The following is a 22204-nucleotide window of genomic DNA, read 5'->3' on the forward strand; positions in this document are numbered from 1 at the left end:
AGCCGACGTACAGCTACGGCGATTCGCGGGATCATGCCACCTTGCCGCAGTATAATGACGGTGGCTGGTCGGCGCGCGCTTAATAAAATATAATGGTATCTCTCCAATGAGCAGATTAAAAAAAGGTGTGGCTTAAAATTTCAGATGTATTTCAGCATTCCATCTTATTTTTCTATTCCCAGATATGAATCTTTCGTTTATTCTGCCTGCGCACAAGTAGCGGGAGCGAGCAGATGTCTCTGGCTTTTTTTTTTTTTTCCTTGTTTACATACACGAGAACCAATCATATGTGATAGCAGCAAGCCAAAGATTCATTAGAGTAATGACATCCAGGCCTCTGCTTCCAATGACTGGACACATCAGCATGCCGAGTACAGGCGGAAGAAGCCAGAAGAGGGAAGGAAAGGAAAAGCAAGACACACAAGGGGACAAAAAAGTGTTTTGACAAGAATGCAAATGTTTATAAAGCATGAAATAATAATAATAATAAAAAAAACAAATAAAAAAGCGCTTTCTGATGCAAATAAAAAAGAATTTAGATGAAGGCTGATCACATGTAACTGTAGTAGGCAGAGATCCTGCGTGTGTATACAGCTGTAGCACTTTTATTCCTCCCATCTGATCATAAAGAGACATGGCCCCTCTCTCCTCAGCACCCTTACTAGCCAAAAAGACAGCTTAGACACCCAATCACAAAGAGAGGCGGGAGCCTTCCTGGCCAACCAAGGGCCATCCTGTCAAAAGCCTGGATCTTTTAAAACAAACATCCCTTCCAGTGACATACTGTATTTTTAGAGAGAGCAGAGGCCAGAACTTGGAAAAAAAAAAAAAAGATTGGAATGATGTCAGTACAAGCTCCAGCCAATTGAAAATGTCAAGGGGAGGTGCTGGAAAAGTTCCTTTCTTCTTTTTGGGTTTTCCCTGCCCTGGAACAAAAAAAAAAAAAAAAAGTCTATAATAAGTTTCCCATTAAAAAAAAAAAAAAAAAACAGAGGGAAAAAAAATCTAGGAGTGAAGGAATGCTAAGGATAGAGGAGTGGGGAGGAGGAGAAGAGCAGGAGGGGAGCTGGGGATACTGCAGAAGGATCCCCCCCCTCTGTCTGCGTCTCTGTATTTATATATACCTCCTCTCTATACAGTAACGTGCTTCCATTTATCTCCCTTTGTATCTGTCCTTATCCTGCTTTCACACATCCTCTGCCTTGCAGTGTTAGCTCCTGCTAATATCAACTGTCTTACTGCTTTTTTTTTTTTTTTTTACGTCACTTTTTTTTTTTTTTAGCTTCCCGTTACTTTTCTGTTCTTTTTAGCACTTTTCCCTTCTACGCTTTATTCACTTTTCCTATTTTCTGTAGCCTTGGCAGGGTTGTTTTTTTTTTTATTTATTTTTTTATTATCTATCTTCTGACCGCATCCCCCCCAGTTTTCCAAATGGGGGCAGCTATTTGTCAAGATGGAGAGCTGGATTTTCGGCTGATTTTTGGCGAAGAAGACTCAGACGCTGCATCACCTAGAAGCACTATGCACACAGCTGGTGAGTGAGAGAACTATACTGAAAATGCACTGAAAGTAAAATATGGCTGAATTTTTCTATTTTTTTTGGTCGAATATTTGACTTTTACAGCGTATGTACGTTAGCATCTTCTGTGTGAATTTTGTGTTTGAAACCAGGAGTTTACAACAGTATGCGCAGCGCTTTACAACATGAGGGCAGACAGTACAGTTACAATACAAGTCAATACAGGGGGGATCAGAAATCTGTATTCAATCAGAAAGGCAGGCCTTTGCACTACATCGGCTTTGGTCTTGGATCGAAAGAAGATTGTACAATCGAATTGTAATGTGTGGGGTTTAGTTGTACTCACTATTTAGAGTGCTGGGTTATATCAATGTAATTTTGTATTCTTATTTTGCCTAAAGGAAACCTGTGCTGAAAAAATATATGCAGCTGCCATCACTGACCTCTCCTTCTGAAGATGCTAGTTGCCTGGCTGTTATGCTGACTCTCTGGTTCCAAAATGGTTCACTGATTTGTAATAGGCAGATCAGGCATTCTGACTCACTTGGTGTACCCTGGCTCCATACTTTATACTGAAAAACGCTGGAAGCCTGGGACATCATGGCATCAGTAGATGGCATCAAGCGTTGTCACTGAAGTATGAAGCCTGCTATTGCAGACCTGTGCCTGAAAATGCCAGGTGCCTGGCTGTCTCTGGTCTCAATGCTTACTATGAATAAGGCTGGCCATACACATTTTGTGCAAAGCCCTACAAATAAGGTGTAAGGAGGAATACCCCCCCCCCCCCCCCCACCGTCTAGACCAGTGATGGCGAACCTTGGCACCCCAGATGTTTTGAAACTACATTTCCCATGTTGCTCATGCACTCTGCAGTGTAGCGGAGCATCATGGGAAATGCAGTTCCAAAACATCTTGGGTGCCAAGGTTCTCCATCACTGGCCTAGACATTGTATTCAGAAAGGGGCACCTGTCACTGCCAGGATACACTAATCAGTGGCTGCAGCTAACTGGCTGCAGTCGCCGATTATACGAAAATTTTCCAATAGGTCTCTTAAACAAAAGTCAGTTATATGATTATGTTCTGTTGTTCTGTTGAGCAGGGGACACCACGCACTGACCAAGGGGGCCATACACTTATCAGTCATTGCTGGGCAGGCTAAATTTCAATATGTTCATTGCCACTTTAAAGTGGAAGAGTCCAAAAAAATAAATAAAAAATGCGAACGGGCCAGATTTTTAATGCAGAAGAGACATATGTTGTATAATATCTATTCTGCATTAACGTTTCTTACCTGCCAGTCCATGCTGTACACTGAGCTGTGCATCCGCAGCTCAGCATGCAATTTCAGCAATACCAAGATGGTTGAACTCCTACTGCATGCGTGGGAGTGAAGTCATCTTGGCTTGGCCAATGAAAATGGCTTGACATCGATACCCAGAAGCAGACCTGTTAAAGATTTTAGCAGGTGGCAGAGAGCTTGAGGATGCCACTAGTTATGCTTTAAACCTGCATCTAGGGGTGACAAGATACCTTGATTAGGATACTTGATAGTATCCTGGATCAGCACAAGGGGGGTTCAGGCATTGGCAGCTTCCATATTTTCTCACTACAGGTTTCCTTTGAACAGATTTCTATAAATAAGCTATAAACACACTAGTACAGTGGCATGGAAACATGGGTACCAGAAAATAGTAAACATCAATAGTAAGTATTAAGGGCTATGATCTAGAAATATTTTTTGGCCCTAACTGTGCCAGTTATATGTAGATATACACTCACCGGCCACTTTACTAGGTACACCTGTTCAATTCCTTGGTAACACAAATTGCTAATCAGCTAATCGCATGGCAGCAAGTCAATGCATTTAGGCATCTAAACGTGGTAAAGACGACTTGTTGAAGTTCAAACTGAGCATCAGAATGGGGAAGAAGGGGGGATTTAAGTGACTTTGAACGTGCCATGGTTGTTGGTGCCAGACGGGCTGGTCTGATTATTTAAAAAAACTGCTGATTTCACACACAACCATCTCTAGGGTTTACAGAGAATGGTCTGAAAAAGAGAAAATATCCAGTGAGCAGCAATTTTGTGGACAAAAGGGCCTTGTTGATGTCAGATCAGAATGGGCAAACTGGTTTGAGATGATAGAAAGGCAACAGTAACTCAAATAACCACTTGTTACAACCAAGGTATGCAGAATACCATCTCTGAATGCATAACACCTTGAAGCAGATGGGCTACAGCAGAAGAAGACCACACTGGGTGCCGCTCTTGTCAGCAACAGGAAACTGGGGCTACAATTGGCACAGGCTCACCAAAAGTGGGCAATAAAAAATTGGAAAAACGTTGCCTGGTCTGATGAGTCTCGATCTCAGTTGTGACATTCAGATGGTAGGGTCAGAATTTGGCGTAAACAAAATGAAAGCATAGATCCATTCTGCTGTGTATCAATGGTTCAGGCTGGTTGTGTGATGGTGTGGGGGATATTTTCTTGGCACACTTTGGGCCCCTCAGTACCAATTGAGCACCATATAAAACGACACGGTCTTCCTGAGTATTGTTGCTGACCATGTCCATCCCTTTATGACTACAGTGTACCCATCTCATCTTCTGATGGCTCCTTCCAGCAGGATAATGCACCATGTCACAAAGCTCAAATCATCTCATCACTGGTTTCTTGAACATGACAATGAGCTCACTGTACTCCAATGGCCTCTACAGTCAATAGATCACAATCCAATAAAGCACCTTTGGGATGTGGTGGAACGGGAGATTTGCCTCATGGATGTGCAGCCGACAAATCTGCAGCAACTGTGTGATGCTGTCATGTCAATATAGACCAAAATCTCTGAGGAATGTTTCCAACACCTTGTTGAATCTTTGCCACAAAGAATTAGGGCAGTTCTGAAGGCAAAAGGGGGTCCAACCCGGTACCAGCAAGGTGTACCTAATAAAGTGGCCACTGAGTGTATAGTCTGCGTATATTATGCATTTACTGTGTGATAGGTATTTATAATAACGAGGAGACCTTATAGGGCACTGTTTCACATTTTACATATGGCTTAGTCAGATATAAAACGCACATGTTCTCGCATTGTCTCACACAAAGGTTTTCTCGGTGCTAGAGGATAAAGACCACAAATCCTTTTTGGGGTCGGCCTAGCTATGCACTAAAGCACACATGCACTTTAAAACAGCCATTTCTTGTGCTCAGGATAGAACAGAAGTATATTATTGCATTTTAGTAACAGTAAACTCTCTGCACCCTAGTCTATGCTGTTACTTTTAGACCCTGACATTTTGTTCACGTGCTCAGTCATGACGTTCATAAGAGCACATGTGGCCTTCCAGGAATAGACCTGCCTCCAGCAATTTATGAAGTAACAAAGTGCATTGGGATCCTGTGCACTGTAGGTGCATTGCCTGCTACAGAAAAGGCTGGGAGCAAAGACAACCTAGGTGTAGGGCCCACATGACTGGGGGTCACTGGCCAGGTGGCATGGAACAGTTCCTGTGTATGTACAGGTCAGGGGGGAAGGGGGTGGCATACACTGGAGCAATGGAAGGGTAGAGGGTGCGGCCTGGGTATTAGATTATCCCCGGTGGGCAGGGGTGGTAGTTTCATTAGTTGGGGGCAGCAGGACAGAGAGTTAACAGCACAGAAAGTTTTTTCTTTCTTTCTGTGCTGCTCACATTATGGATGATCTGGACAGACTCCTGGGGCAGCTGTGCTAGGCTGCCCTGGCTAATGGTCCGCAGTGGCTGAATTCCCAGCTGTCTGCTGTGCTTCAGGGGTCGGGGCAGGGACCTGCTACTTCTGCCCCTGTGTCACCACGTCCGAGGAGGTCTCAACCTCCTATGTGCTTTATGTGACCCCCAGGGTAACCGACTCACCGGGAGCCCGATTTCAGCCCCCAGGGTGAAGAGACCCACACCTCCTCCCATGGCGGGGGCTGGGAGGAATCCTCTGCATCAGCGGGAGCCAGCCGGGAGGGTCTCTTCTCCATCCCCCTCCAGGTCATCCACCGGTGCTGGATCGGAACTCAGTGGCAAACCATGCAGGGCCTTCCCCTGCTCACTTTGTGGCCTGGTGTGGGCGATCTGCAAGTAGTGGCGCGAGGCCCCTCCCCAAGGACAGCCACGGCCACCGATGGGAGAAGCAGAGGTACCTCGGGTGACAGCGACTGTCCTGGAGCTGCATCTGCAGACCGGCAGAGCACCTGTCCTGGTGGCTGGGGGTGGGTGGGGGGCTCTGGTTAGCTAGCTGACCTCTCCAGGAGATGGAGGTGGGTCCAGTGGTCAGGGGGCAGTGAGCTCTGGGGATGCTTTGCTGCAACACTTTCTAATGGCTGTGGTCTCAGGCTGTAGGGAAAGGGAACCGTGGCGGGACCCCTCGCTCCTGCGGTTCCACCTGTTGCAGCCTGGACGGCAGTTGGGGAATGGGCAGTCACCCGCTGTGTCCCCGCCTTTGCTGTCGCCAGTGGTGCAGGCGGCTCCACAGCCGCCCGCCGTGGCAACAGGGTCGACCACAGTCCTCTCAGGGGCTGTGGGGTCATCCCAGGTGAGTATGGCTACAGTTGCCACCCCAGGGTGTCATCATCAGATGGAGGGCAGCTGGCAGGTGCTCCGCGGTGTGAAGTCCGTTTGCTACGAGGGCCCCTTGGGGTCTGATTTGAAAGCGGAATTAAGGGAGAAGATTTGGAAGGGGGACTACATGTAGATCTTTCCGCTGTTATCTGGACAAGGTTAATCCTGATGAGAGCAAAAAGGAGGAAGAGGAGAAGCGTTGCTATAGACTTATCCCACGGACATTCATCAACTTGCCTCAAGAGTTTAACATATTGGCGAGCGTCATAGGGAATAAAGCACCGGAGAATTGTTCGGCCTTATTTTGCTACTTGGACTCCATCAGCGAGGCTCAGCGGGTCTATTGGGGTGTGTCGTGGCTGCACTATGACGAGCAGTTCCGGCAGCGGAAGGCTGTGAGCCCGTTGTTGTGATGGAATCACAAAGACATTGGCTTGTGGATGAAGCTCATAACACAAGCTAGGGTTGCGCCGCCCCTTTTTCCTGGTGGAGCCGGGGGTGCCCAAGCCTCTTCATGATCGACCACAAAGTGTAAGGGGTTCTCCTGGCAGTTTAATGAGGGAGACTGCAAATTCGGGGGATCCTGCTGTTTCTGTCACGAGTGCTCGGGCTGCGGAGGTTCCCATCCCTTGTCCAAATGCTTCAAGAAAGGAAAGAAACCGGCTGATGCTGGAAAGAGGGACAACTCCGGTGAAGGTGGAAAAAATGGCATACCTAAGTAGGTATCCGAACAGGGTTGCGGCAAGAACATTATGGTTGGATTTTAAGGATGGTTTTACAATTCTGATTTCGTTGGCCGGCGTCCCTCCTGTTTCGGCTAACCTGAAGTCGGCTGGTCCGTTCTTGGTTCTGCCAGTGGGGGACCTGGTGGTCTCACCATTGGGGGTTGTCCCCAGGAGGGAACCAAACCAGTTCCGGCTGATTCACCACCTTTCCCACCCAAAAGGGGGGTCGGTTAATGATGCGATCGATGAACCTCCAGCCAAAATATTAGAATTTCTGTCAGGTTTCATTCTTTGAAAAATGCTATAGATATATTTTGATCTTTCCTGAATTTTTTTTTGCTGAGATGTCTTCTAGCCTTCTTCGGTTCTTCTCCCTCTGTCTGCTGTCTTCTGCCTCTGCTGGGTCTTCTCCACTATCTTTTCGCTCTTTTGCTGGGTCTTCGCTGTCTTCTCCCTCTGTTTTTCTTCTGATGTTGATTCAACGCTCTCTCCCGCTCTAATGCTGGGTGCGTGGTGCTACTTCTGCCTCCTGGTGCCTGTATTTTTATTTTTTTTACTTTTTCTATTTTGCCAAACATCAATTTTACAATTTTTGGCGATTTAGATTTAAAAAATAAAAAAAAATACAGGCGTCAGGAGGCAGAAGTAGTGTCACCTGAACGCCTGGCAGCCAATGCTATTCCACCCTCTGAAAAGCAATCCACCGCTGACTGCATTTTCAGAGTCATTTACCAAGGGGGGTGTTTGTGGAGGTCACACACTGCCCAGAACATGCTATTTTTCCCATTCTAACAATAATCAGCCAGACTGACAACTCATCTATAATAGTGCTTAAAATAACCTGCACTAACAGCAGGAAAAGCTTTAGATATGAGGTCTTTGCTATACATGGTCCTTAAAGTGTATGCATCCCTAACAATGAACCTCTCCTATTTGCTCTCTTTTAGTCTGTTAAATATACCTTTAAAAAATTCCTGGCAGGAATCTTGTGAGCTAATAATTTTTTTGTGCTCTGCCTTTGCTAGCTGTTATCTCTCTGTAAACTACATACCCCTCCCCCCCCCCCATGGTATGGAGATCAGGTAAAGGGTGGTGTTCTGTAGTTCTAAAACACATCCTGTCTGCCTCCCTACCCCGAAACACATTGTCCCCATGTTAATGGAGACAAGGGCCCCTTCCCCACAACCCTGGGCTATGGTTGTGGGGGGCTTATCTTTGTATCAAGGGGGGCCCCAGATTCCTGCCCCCACCCATTCACCAAAAAAGTGTCAAAATAAATAAAAAAAAAGTACACAGGTTTTTGACAATTCTTTTATTAAAAATAAAACAAACAAGATCCATCATCAATCATAACGCCCGCTACACCGCCGACCTGAAACAGAAAACAATTCGCACTGCCCGTCTTAAAGGCAAAACACCAAATGGCTGGCTTGCCCTTTGACAGTACTTATATAGGTAAGGGAGGGGCCACCCGGGGACATCATCAGGTGCATGCTGGGTCAGTAGATCTATATAGGGGAGCATTGTTTATTTTTTATTTTTAATAAAGATATTGTCAAAAACCTGTATACGGTTTGTTTGTTTTTTCACTTTTTTTGTGAATAGTTAGAGGTACTATGTACCCCATACTCATTCACATTGGGGGGGGATCTGTTAAAGCTTGCTTACAGATTCCGATAATCCAAGGCAGGCAGACCCCCCACAACAACAGCCCAGGGTTGTGGGTGAGACCGTTGTCCCCATCAACATGAACAGAGCCCCCCCCCCCCACCCCAAAGCACCTCCCCATTTTGAGGGCATGTGGCCTGGTATGGTTGAGGAAGGGAAGAGGGCTTGTTCGCCCCCCCCCCCCCCCCCACCTCCTGGCCTGCCAGGTTGCGTGCTCTGATAAGGGTCTGGTATGAATTTTGGGAGGGACTCCACTCTATTTTTAAAAAATGTTGGTGTGGGGTTACCCTTAAAATCCATACCAGACTCAGACAGTCTGGTATGGATCGGGGGGGGGGGGGGGGCTCAGGCTGTTTTTTGCAAAGGTATTTTTGGTTATTCAGCTGATGACTGATTGGTTGTTAAGGACAAAGCTTTGCCCAACCAGGGTGCAGAAGCAGTGCATTGCAGGGTGTTCGGATACCCGCTGAATACCCTGTAAATGTAGGTGTTCCCTGAAAGGGGTGAACAGTTTGGCCTGAGTTTGTTTGAGCTAAACATTTTCTGGGGAACACCACAATTTTGCAGGTCTCGAGTAAAAGATGACCACGTTTCAGAACATACCAGGAGATGCTTGACAATCATGCAGTATGCCTTTCTAAAAGCATTTATGAATTATTTATTATTATGAACATTATTTTAATCTTCAACACTTCCTCAGTAGTTTTTTTTTTTTTTTTGCTTTCTTCAAAGATGATATAATGCACGTACTTTCATCTTTGGTTAAGAATTCATAGGTGCTTTGTTTATTTTATGATGTACATCAAAGGAATGTGATTGAAAAGTATAAGATTAAAATGCAAAAGTTTAGCATGCAGTCCCTTTACAAGCAGATAGATATATCTGATATGCAGGAAATAAGAATTTGTGGGGACGGTGGGGGGGGGGGGGGGGTGTTAGATGTGGGTTCCAGCTGTTGGTTTATCAGCTATGCTGATAAAATCGCAATACATATAGGTCACATAAAACAGAAACATGCACAGCTTCCACTTCATGTGATTTTATAAACTGATAGATGTATAACTTAAAGCCCAGCTTCAACCAATACTTGTTTTTCAGTTAAACATCTAAATACGCAGATAAGAAAAACATATAGGGTATCGATTTGTAATTGTGTCTGTCCAGTCCTGAGATTTATACAGTTTTGCCCCACTGTACAGCCCTATCTGTCAGAGAAGGAACACTGATTGCTCTCTGCTGCAGTTCAATAACACATAGGGCGCTGCCGTAGTGCAGGTGCAGTCCCGGGTTACCTATGCTTTCCCATAGACTTCTATTAGATCATGCGTTTTTGGTGTGTTTTCTGAAAGCGCCCCAAAAGTCCTGCATGCTGCAGTGTGAAAGCTCCTTTACATGTTTCCTTTTCCAACACCCAGGAAAACTCCCATTAGACCATGAATGAGAAGAAACAGACTGATTTGCTTTTCTTTCTTTCACTTTGCTTTCTCCTATCAGTATGCCCTTTTTACTGCAGCATCACTGATTTGCTTCTTGTTCTGCTTCTTCCTCCCCTTTTCTGAGCTTTGCTGTACAGGAACTATAAGCCCTTGTACATACGGTCGGAGAATCCGTCGGAATGTGTCCTATCGGACCGTGTTGTCGGATAATCCGACTGTGTGTGGTATGCATCAGACTGATTCCTTCGGAATATCCGTCAGACCCAGTTTTCCAACTTGTTGGAAATATTTTCTGACCAACTGGTTTGATCGGACATACTCCGATCATGTGTAGAGAATTTTGATCGGACCAAGTGCCACGCATGCTCAGATCAAATTCCTACATCAAAGCTATTGGCTACTAGCCTGAACGTAGTCCCATCGTAACGAAATTACGTCATCACGTTCTGAATGATCGGATTTTTCGACAACTTAGTCCGACCGTGTGTATGCAACAGTTTCGGACAAGATCCGACGGACAAAATCCGACGGATTTGGTTGTCGAAATCTCCGACCGTGTGTACAGGGGCTAAGAGGTAGATTCCAAGTCAAAGGTGGGTCACCTCCTTGCCCCAAGCCCTTGATTGGACTATGATGGGGTAGCAGCTCATGCTCCAGGCTTTCTCCTCCTGTCGGTCTTTGTGCATGTAGACCACCAGTTTGACACCTAGTGCTGTCCCCATATATCTCTGCATTTAGTAATCATTATATATAGCAAATCATCATAGATTTGAAATGCCAACATGGGTATTCCATTTAAATCATGAATTCTTCAAGATTTGTGAGCTTCTAACACTATTCAAATTGTGTATCAAACTCCCACATAACAATATCTATTGAATGGAAGAATAATTGTCATCTAAATAAAAATACTGTCAGTCGCTAAAAGTTAAATAAACGACTCTATAAATCAAACATCCAACATACACGGAGCGTAGGTATGTACAGGATCATCCAATCAAAGCACAGGGTTTATTGAACAGGTGTTTCCATCCATGGAACAGTAACATAACAGGACCTTTGACCCCAGACTGGCCTTGCTTCCTTCTGTTTGTGTAGACTACAGTCTGCAAAACTGTAAAAAAAAAATATTAAAATTCCAATTATTAGACATCAGTGAGTAAGATTACGCTTGACAAAAGATGTAAAAAAAATACAACCGTATGCAGTGTATGTAACAGAGGAAATAACAAAACACCTGGACTGTACTAGATTGCATGTTTCCTAGGAACAAAAAGTACAATGATACTTATATTATAGAATGGATACTTATATTGTACAATGATACTTATTTTATACAATGGAAGTAGCTATATGTACAGTGCCTTGAAAAAGTATTCATACCTCTTAAAATGTTCCACATTCCACATGGCAACTTAAATTTGTTTTAATGGGATTTAAAAAAAAAAAAATGTATTAGAAAGTTTTGAATTTTTCTACAAACATTCAAACAACCAAACAAGACATAGCTGTGTGAAGTTGGCACCCCATGTTTGTAAAACCTGAATAAAAATATACCATTCGTTTGTGCCGCGTTTGTGCTGATTTGTGCCGCAAAAATTAGCGTTTGTGCCGGTTCGGTTTCTGAGATATTAAACATTCAATTTAATGCAAGCCCCGCCCATTTTGCACCCCACGTTGCTGAATTTGAAAAACAAACGCGCCATTCGTTTGTGCCGCGTTTGTGCTGGTTTGTGCTGCAAAAATAAACGTTTGTGCCGCTTTGGTTGCAGAGATATTGTGCGTTATATGTTGTGAAACCCCGCCCATTTTGCACCCCATGTTACCGAATTTGAAAAACAAACGCGCCATTCGTTTGTGCCGCGTTTGTGCTGGTTTGTGCTGCAAAAATAAACGTTTGTGCCGCTTTGGTTGCAGAGATATTGTGCGTTATATGTTGTGAAACCCCGCCCATTTTGCACCCCACGTTACCGAATTTGAAAAACAAACGCGCCATTCGTTTGTGCCGCGTTTGTGCTGCAAAAATAAACGTTTGTGCCGCTTTGGTTGCGAAGATATTGTGCGTTATATGTTGTGAAACCCCGCCCATTTTGCACCCCATGTTACCGAATTTGAAAAACAAACGCGCCATTCGTTTGTGCCGCGTTTGTGCTGGTTTGTGCTGCAAAAATAAACGTTTGTGCTGCTTTGGTTGCGGAGATATTGTGCGTTATATTTTGTGAAACCCCGCCCATTTTGCACCCCACATTACCGAATTTGAAAAACAAACGCGCCATTCGTTTGTGCCGCGTTTGTGCTGGTTTGTGCTGCAAAAATAAACGTTTGTGCCGCTTTGGTTGCAGAGATATTGTGCGTTATATGTTGTGAAACCCCGCCCATTCTGCACCCCATGTTACCGAATTTTAAAAACAAATGCGCCATTCGTTTGTGCCGCGTTTGTGCTGGTTTGTGCTGCAAAAATAAACGTTTGTGCCGCTTTGGTTGCGGAGATATTGTGTGTTATATGTTGTGAAACCCCGCCCACTTTACACCCCACGTTACCGAATTTGAAAAACAAAAGCGCCATTCGTTTGTGCCGCGTTTGTGCTGGTTTGTGCTGCAAAAATAAACGTTTGTGCCGCTTTGGTTGCGAAGATATTGTGTGTTATATGTTGTGAAACAACACTGACTTTACACCTTGTTACTACATCTTACATACAGAACTTACAGAACCTATACTCAGCTTGGGTTTCCTTAATGTAAAGCTCTTCCCACTGTGCCGAGCACTGCACTTCATACTGTACCCTGGAAAAGGCAGCATTGGAGCTCGAACAACTTTTTGCTTGATGGTTTCATTCTAGCTCAGGGAATCCAGGGTAAATTTATTTTTAACATCTTTAATTTTACTTATTATTAATAATTATGCAATGTATTCAATTGCAGTGAAAATAATACATTTGGAATAGGTGATCGTGTGTTTGCTGTGTGTATACAAACTATTTTTTTTGCAATACTAGCACATCAACCTAATATAGTGGTCAGGTGGCAACACTAGTTGTGTTAATAACTGATGTCCCTATGTACTGTATACATCCTTTGTTCAGGGGTAGCCAGAATGTAAAATCATTGTAGTAACATACAGAAATGCTTTAAACTAGGGATGAGCCAAACACCCCCCCAGTTCGGTTCGCATCAGAACTTTCGAACGGACCGCAAATTCGTACGAACGTTAGAACCCCATTGAAGTCTATGGGACTCAAACGTTTGAAATAAAAAGTGCTAATTTTAATGGCTAATATGCAAGATACTGTCCTAAAAAGGGTTTGGGGACCTGGCTCCTGCCCCAGGGGACATGGGTCAATGCCTAAAATGTTTTTAAAAATGGCCGTTTTGGCGGGAGCACTGATTTTAATGACGATTAAAGTGAAAAAAAAGTGAAATATTCCTTTAAATATCGTGCCTGGGGGGTGTCTGTAGTATGCCTGTGAAGTGCCACGTGTTTCCCGTGTTTAGAACAGTCCCTGCACAAAATGACATTAAACGGAAATAACATCATTTAAAACTGCTTGCGGTTTTAATGTTATATCTGGTTCCGGCAATATGGATGAAAATCATTGAGAAAAATGGCATGGGTATTAAGGGGAACCCTGTACCCATATTACAAAAAGGAAAGATGTGGGGACACCAGGCCCTATATACTCAGAACAGCAGTATACAGGCGATGCAAACAAGACAGGGATTGTGTAGGTTTGTTGTGTTAAGTAGAATCTGTTTCTAATTTTCAACTGGTACATTTTTAAAGTGTAGCTCCAGTCAAAAAATCTATTTTTAAGCTTTTTGGAAAACATAGGGAAGGGTTATCACCCCTGTATAATTTGTTTTGTCGTCCATCTTTTTTCATCTCACTTGCTGTTGTCTCCTTCCGTTTGCAAGTAGGAGATGTTTGTAAGTTGGATGTTTGAAAGTAGGGGCCTGCCCTATATGCTCTGCAGAAATGGCGGAACAAGGTGTTGGTGTTGTCACAACATTGTAAGCCCTCAAAGTGACTCTTGGTGGGTGCTGGAGCGCCCTGCTGTGAACGATTATATCAAGAATTGTAATTACATGCCATTGTTGAACAGTGGTAGAAAAATTGACCTTTGGTGGTTGTGGTGCTGGTTCCACAACACTATAAGTCCTCACCGTTACTCTGGGTGGGCACAGGAACGGGCCCTCCTGTGAACTATTATATCAAGAATTGTAATTACATGCCCCTGTTAAACAGGGGCTGAAAAATTGGGCCTTAGGCACTGGTGCTGGTGCCACGACACTGCAACCTCTCCCATGTACTCTAGTTGTGGTGCAGGAATGAGCCCTGCTGCAAAGCATTGCATCAAAAATTGTAATTAAACGCCCCTGTTAAACAGGGGCTGTAAAATTGGGCTGGTGACATCACCCAGAACCAAAAATGTTCTTCCAACATATCAGCGGAGGAGGAAGAGGATAGACAATCAACATAACAGGACAGTCACTCAGCATCAGCATAGGTAGTCTTGAAGGGATGTGATATTTCAAAAAAAATTATTCGGTTACATCAGCTTCAGGTGCTTGGTAGCTGTGGGTGATCCAAGACTGATTCATCTTGATGAAGGTCAGTCGATCAACTGAGTCGGTGGACAGGCGCACCCTGTGATCGGTAAAAAAGCCACCAGCAGCACTGAAGGTGCGTTCCGAAAGAACGCTGGATGCAGGACAGGCTAGTAGCTCAATTGCATACTGTGCAAGCTCTGGCCAGTGATCCATCTTCAAGACCCAGTAAGCCAGAGGATTTTCGGTGGGAAAGGTGTCCAAGTCTGACCTTGCCCCTAGGTATTCCTGCACCATGTAAATCAGACGCTGGCGATGGTTGCTGGAACCGATCATACCTTGGGGCTGCGGACTAAAAAATTGTCTGAACGCATCGGTCAGACGGCCACCTTCTCCACCGCTCCTTCTGACCGATGCCTCAGCAACACGTTGTCCAGGACCAGGAGTTTGTAACCTCCCAGTCTCTGGGAACGCGTTGCACAGACCTTTCTGCAAGGCCTCCCGGAGATGTCTCATCCTCTGCTCCCTCTGCGACGGCAAGATAAGGTCGGCAACCTTACCCTTGTACCGTGGATCAAGGAGAGTGGCCAGCCAGTAATGGTCCCTCTCCTTGATCCGAAGAATACAAGGATCCTTCCGCAGGCTTTGCAAGATCAGGGAGGCCATGCAGCATAGGGTAGCTGAGGCATTCGGTCCGGAGTCCTCTGGGTCACTAATGACAACATGATCTGCAGCTACCTCCTCCCAGCCACGTACAAGTCCACAGGTTTCTTGGGACTGTAAATCATCCCTACAAGACTGCTGCTGCTGCTGATGCTGAGTGCCAGCATCCACCTCCATGCTGACACAATCATCCTCCTCCTCCTCCTCCTCATCCTCTTCCTGAGTGATGGGTGGCACAGCAGGAACACTGTCCTGATAAAGGGGGCCATGAGAGGCAAGGAAGCCCTCCTCTTCCTGCCTCTGTTCTGCCTCAAGTGCCCTGTCCATTATTCCATGCAGCGTATGCTCCAAGAGGTGGACAAGAGGTACAGTGTCACTGATGCATGCACTGTCACTGCTCACCATCCTTGTGGCCTCCTAAAACGGTGACAGGACAGTGCATGCATCCCTTATGCCCCACTGGCGTGGTGAGAAAAAACCGAGCTACCCTGACCCTGTCCTGGTGCCATAGTCGCACAGGTACTCATTGATGGCCCTCTGCTGCGTGTGCAGCCACTGCAGCATGGCCAACGTTGAGTTCCACCTGGTGGGCATGTCACATGTAAGTCGGTTCTTGGGCAGGTTCAACTCCTTTTGGAGCTCAGCCAGCCGAGCACAGGCATTAAATGATCGGCGGAAATGCACACAGACTTTCCTGGCCTGCTTCAGGACATCCTGTAAGCCCGGGTACCTGCCCAAGAACCGCTGCACCACCAGGTTAAGGACGTGAGCCACACAGGGCACATGGGTCAGTTGTCCTTGTCGGAGGGCGGAGAGGAAGTTGGTGCCATTGTCGAAAACCACCATTCCTGGCTTAAGCTGGCGTGGCGTCAACCACCTCTCGGCCTGCCCCTGCAGAGCTGACAAAACATCTGCCCCAGTGTGGCTCCTGTCCCCCAAACAAACCAGCGCAAGCACGGCATGGCATCGTATTGCCTGCGTACTTGCGTAGCCCCTGGAATGCCTACGGAGCACCGCTGGTTCTGAGGACCGAGCACTGGAAGAGGCCATGGAGGAAGAAGAAGAGGAGGGGGTGGAGGAGAGAGGTGTGTCACAACCAGTAGTAGCATTTTGGAGGCGTGGTGGCGGAACAACCTCCAACACTACTGCACCTTGTCCTGCATCCTTCCCAGCTGCCAGAAGAGTGACCCAATGGGCCGTGAAAGACAGGTAACGTCCCTGTCCATGCCTGCTGGACCATGAGTCAGCGGTAATATGCACCTTACCGCTGACCGCCCTGTCTAGCGAGGCAAGGACATTGCCTTCCACATGCCGGTAGAGAGCCGGAATCGCCTTCCGTGAGAAAAAGTGTCGTTTGGGGACCTGCCACTGAGGGACCGCACATTGTACAAACTCACGGAAGGGGGCAGAGTCTACCAACTGAAAAGGCAGCAGTTGAAGTGCTAGCAATTTGGCCAAGCTAGCATTCAACCGCTGGGCATGTGGATGGCTGGGAGTGAACTTCTTTCGACGGTCCAGCAGCTGGGGCAGGGACATTTGCCTGCTATAATCGGACGTGGGTGTACTGCTAGCAGAGTGCCCGGAAGCACTTGGCTGTGACACACCTAATTCTACACCTTCATTCCTCTCAGAGCAGGTTTCAGAGAGGACTGAAGGTCTAGTGGGGTTGGAGATGCCAGCTGATGAGGAGCAAGGAGAGGTCCGCTTTGTTCTTTGGTGTGGGTCTTTGAGGTACGCTTGCCAACGAGCTGCATGGCAGGTCAACATATGTCTGGTCAAGCATATGGTGCCCAAGCGGCTAATGTTTTGGCCACGCGAGATACGCTTGAGACATATGTTGCAAATAGCAGCGGTGCGATCTGATGCACTCGTCTCAAAAAAGGCCCACACCAAAGAACTTTTAGAATAACGCGCAGAGGCAGCGCCCTGCACAGGCAGAGCTCTGCGGTGTGATTCAGTCAGTGTGCTGCCCCTAAGCTGGCCCCCGGAGGGCATCCTGCCTCGTTGGACATGTGCCTCCTCCTCCTCCCTCCTATGAGGCACCCACGTGGAGTCAGTGCCCTCATCATCCCTTCCCTCTTCATCGCTGGAGCAAACCTGGCAGTATGCTGCAGCTTGTGGAACATGACTGCCAGATTGCTGTCCTTCTTGAGCATCCCCTCTCTCTGCGCTCACGCTACTGCCTTCCTCTAGCTGAGTATCATCATCAGTGCCTACTAAACACTGTGCATCCTCCTGGAGCATGTACCCAACACTGTGCTCAAACAGTTCAGGAGACTCCTCAGGAGGACGTGGTGGGTCAAGGGAAGGAGTCACTGATGATGACATTGAGAGGCGGGAAGACGATGGGTTGGCAGCTTCTTTGCTAGTACCCTAAGCCTGGGTGAGAGAGGATGAGGAGGATGAAGAGGGCTTGGTCATCCACTCTACCAAGTCTTCGGCATGTTGCGGCTTAACATGTCCAGCTGCCGAAAAGAAGGACAAGCGTGTCTCATGGCCATGTGCTGATGATGACGATGCACCGTGTCCACGACCAGCACTGTTGTCTCTAGACACAGAGCCTGCTTGCCCTCTTTTATCGGCTCGTGTCTGTCTGCCTCTCCTTGTTGGCCTTCCAGACATGGTAATGGCCTGAAGAGAGATGGGAAAACCAGCATTCGGGTAGTGTATATTGTGCTGGAGGCACACAACACCCACTAACTCCTACAGATGGCTCAATTAGAGAAGAGCTATGTAGGTGGATATAACGGTGTATACTGCGTTCAGAGCACGCAGACAGCACGCACAATCTCCTATAACTGACTGCAAGTTTTATTTAAAAAGAGCAGGATAGCTAGCTATATAGGTGGATATAACCGTGTATACTGCGGTCAGGGCACGCAGACAGCGCGCACAATCTCCTACAACTGACTGCAAGCTCTATTAAAAAAAGAGAAATATAGCTAGCTATATAGGTGGACATAATGGTGTATACTGCGGTCAGGGCACGCAGACAACAACCACTACAGAAGAGCAAGAACGAAAAATCGTCCGATAATAAACGGTGTATACTGTGTTGAACACCGAACACCCACTAACTCCTACAGACGCCAATACACTACACAAGGCCGCTGCGCTGGCGGCCTTATATAGTGTGGGGCGTGTACTACACAGCCTGAGCTATGATTGGCCACAGGCATCCTGCCTGTGGCCAATCATGGCTCTCCTTGCTGTCGGCGCTGTGATTGGCCAAGCATGCGGGGTCACAGTGCATGCTTGGCCAATCATGAGCCAGCAATGCACTGCGGTGGCGCAGTGCATTGTGGGCCATGAGCGCCACACGAATTTGGCGCGAACAGCCCATAACATTCGGTATTCGCCGAACGGACGAACAGCCGATGTTCGAGTTGAATGTATGTTCGACTCGAACACGAAGCTCATCCCTAGTGAACAGTGTAGTGGACAGTATAGTGTAGTGATCAGTGTAGTGGTCAGTATAGTGTAGTGGACAGTATAGTAGTCAGTATAGTGGACAGTGTAGTGGTCAGTGTAATGTAGGACAGTATAGTATAGTGGACAGTGTAGTGCAGTGGACAGTATAGTGGTCAGTGTAGTGTAGTGGTCAGTATAGTACAGTGGTCAGTATAGTATAGTGGTCAGTGTAGTTCTCAGTGTAGTGGACAGTATAGTATAGTGGTCAGTGTAGTGTGTAATGGTCAGTAAAGGAATTAATCAAGTAGGTTAGTGTAGTGGTCAGTATAGGAATCAGGTAGGTCACTGCTATTGTATTTGAAGGGACTCGGGGAGTGCTAAAAGTCCGCAGGTTAGGGGGTGCAAATTACTTGCCTTGACCCGGGTGCTGACAACCCATGCTACTCCACTGCCGCCAAGTAGATGGCTCACTGCGGGTCAATCAACCAGGGACAGTGGGGAGACAGACGACTGACCAGCTGAGATCCGGAAACTGGGTAGGTAGCAGGTGGATAGCAGCACGTAACAGACCGATAAGCAGCTACCATGGTGGGGGCACAAATCAGCTTTAACACGGAAATTCAGGCTCACTTAGCTTATTCGCTCGGGGGGAATGCCTAGGAGCTCACAGCATCACGCTGCTGCTTGGCGCCATGTAGTAACTCCGCCCCTCCGTCATCTGCACTTCTTTCTGATGAGTATGTGCAGCTGGAAATATCCCCTACTTTGAGACATATGAAGGGTGGTACAGAGGATTCACTTGGAGGAACAAATCAAATATCTGCACTGTATCTCCCACCTGCAAGCTTAGTTCTTCATTTTTTTTGCTTGAAAGTTGTAGATGGCCTCTCCGAACCTCTCTCTCCTGCTGGAGTAATGTTTTTGCTTGGTTAACGTCTGGTTTAAACTTATGTTAAAAGAGAACTATGTCCCAACTTTTTTTGGCCTTAGTTCTCTTTTTGTTCACAAGGTGACATTTAGTATGTTCTCCTGTGACAAAAAAATTCATGTGCATGTGGCGGGCCATTGCCCACTATATCCTGCCAGTGCAGATCAATGCTGCAGCCGGTACAGATCCTGACAATACTGTCGAGATCCACCCTGCCGCCTGATTGACAACTGCTCTGGCTCACTAGAGCCAGAGCCATCTGTGCCCGCCCCCTCCCTGTCTGTTCTTCCATTCGGCACTAGAGAATCGGAAAGGGGGGGATCCCTGTGGGGGTGGCAAAACTATGCATATGAAGTAAAACATGTATAATATCCACCAAATCTGCACAAACCATTAACAAATAAATCTAGTTGTATGTATGATTTAATAACGAGGTGCTAAGTTGTTGTGGTTTGACAATATATACTGCTCAATATCTCTGCAACTATACCAGCAAAAACCTGGCAGAAGCAAATGGCGCGTTTGTTTTTAAGATTCAGCAATGTGGGGTGAAAAGTGGGCGGGGTTTCACAAAATATAACGCACAATATCTCCGCAACCAAAGCCGCACAAACGTTTATTTTTGCAGCACAAACCAGCACAAACGCGGCACAAACGAATGGCGCTTTTTTTTTAAATTCGGTAACATGGGGTACAAAGTGGGCGGGGTTTCACAACATATAACACACAATATCTCCGCAACCAAAGCGGCACAAACGTTTATTTTTGCAGCACAAACCAGCACAAACGCGGCACAAACGAATGGCGCGTTTGTTTTTCAAATTCGGTAACGTGGGGTGCAAAATGGGCGGGGTTTCACAACATATAACGCACAATATCTCTGCAACCAAAGCGGCACAAACGTTTATTTTTGCAGCACAAACCAGCACAAACGCGGCACAAACGAATGGCGCGTTTGTTTTTCAAATTCGGTAACATGGGGTGCAAAATGGGCGGGGTTTCACAACATATAACGCACAATATCTCTGCAACCAAAGCGGGACAAACGTTTATTTTTGCAGCACAAACCAGCACAAACGCGGCACAAACGAATGGCGCATTTGTTTTTCAAATTCGGTAACGTGGGGTGCAAAATGGGCGGGGTTTCACAACATATAACGCACAATATCTCTGCAACCAAAGCGGCACAAACGTTTATTTTTGCAGCACAAACCAGCACAAACGTGGCACAAACGAATGGCGCGTTTGTTTTTCAAATTCGGTAACATGGGGTGCAAAATGGGCGGGGTTTCACAACATATAACGCACAATATCTCTGCAACCAAAGCGGCACAAACGTTTATTTTTGCAGCACAAACCAGCACAAACGCGGCACAAACGAATGGCGCGTTTGTTTTTCAAATTCGGTAACGTGGGGTGCAAAATGGGCGGGGTTTCACAACATATAACGCACAATATCTCTGCAACCAAAGCGGCACAAACGTTTATTTTTGCAGCACAAACCAGCACAAACGCGGCACAAACGAATGGCGCGTTTGTTTTTCAAATTCGGTAACGTGGGGTGCAAAATGGGCGGGGTTTCACAACATATAACGCACAATATCTCTGCAACCAAAGCGGCACAAACGTTTATTTTTGCAGCACAAACCAGCACAAACGCGGGACAAACAAATGGCGCGTTTGTTTTTCAAATTCGGTAACATGGGGTGCAAAATGGGTGGGGTTTCACAACATATAACGCACAATATCTCTGCAACCAAAGCGGCACAAACGTTTATTTTTGCAGCACAAACCAGCACAAACGCGGCACAAACGAATGGCGCGTTTGTTTTTCAAATTCGGTAACGTGGGGTGCAAAATGGGCGGGGTTTCACAACATATAACGCACAATATCTCTGCAACCAAAGCGGCACAAACGTTTATTTTTGCAGCACAAACCAGCACAAACGCGGCACAAACGAATGGCGCGTTTGTTTTTCAAATTCGGTAACATGGGGTGCAAAATGGGCGGGGTTTCACAACATATAACGCACAATATCTCTGCAACCAAAGCGGCACAAACGTTTATTTTTGCAGCACAAACCAGCACAAACGCGGCACAAACAAATGGCGCGTTTGTTTTTCAAATTCAGCAACGTGGGGTGCAAAGTGGGCGGGGCTTGCATTAAATTGAATGTTTAATATCTCAGAAACCGAACCGGCACAAACGCAAATTTTTGCGGCACAAATCAGCACAAATGCGGCACAAACGAATGGTATATTTTTATTCAGGTTTTACAAACATGGGGTGCCAACTTCACACAGCTACAAGACATTTGTCATTGTGAAAGCAAAAGGGCACAATTTCCAAGGATGCTATGACATTTCTCACAACTTGCACAGAGCTATTTGCATATTCAAGTGAGTGGGACAGTAAGGTGAATCAGTAAACCATATTAAGATATACAGGATCTCACAAAATTTAGTACACCCCTCACATTTTTGTAAATATTTTATTATACCTTTTCATGTGACAACACTGAGGAAATGACACTTTGCTACAATGTAAAGTAGTGAGTGTACAGCTTGTATAACAGTGTACATTTTCTGTGCCCTCAAAATAACCCAACACACAACCATTAATGTCTAAACCACTGGCAACGAAAGTGAGTACACCCCTAAGTGAAAATGTCCAAATTGGGACCAATTAGCCATTTGTTACAAGGTCTCAGGTGTGAATGGGGA

General features: G+C 46.1%; 1 protein-coding gene across 1 annotated transcript in view; it reads left to right on the forward strand.

Annotated features, from left to right (window-relative positions):
- The first annotated feature begins 1026 nt into the window (after nt 1–1026).
- Nucleotides 1027–22204, forward strand: part of NFATC4 (nuclear factor of activated T cells 4) — a 124221-nt gene continuing 103043 nt past the window's right edge. Inside the window, exon 1 of the mRNA XM_077466895.1 lies at nt 1027–1534. Coding sequence (XP_077323021.1) covers nt 1432–1534 — 103 coding nt within the window. The 5' untranslated portion in view covers nt 1027–1431. The remainder of the gene's footprint in view (nt 1535–22204) is intronic.

The sequence above is a fragment of the Lithobates pipiens genome, unplaced genomic scaffold (genome assembly GCF_037356315.1).
Source record: "Lithobates pipiens isolate NorthernLeopardFrog02 unplaced genomic scaffold, aLitPip1_a1.2 Scaffold_4, whole genome shotgun sequence".
Taxonomy (NCBI): domain Eukaryota; kingdom Metazoa; phylum Chordata; class Amphibia; order Anura; family Ranidae; genus Lithobates; species Lithobates pipiens.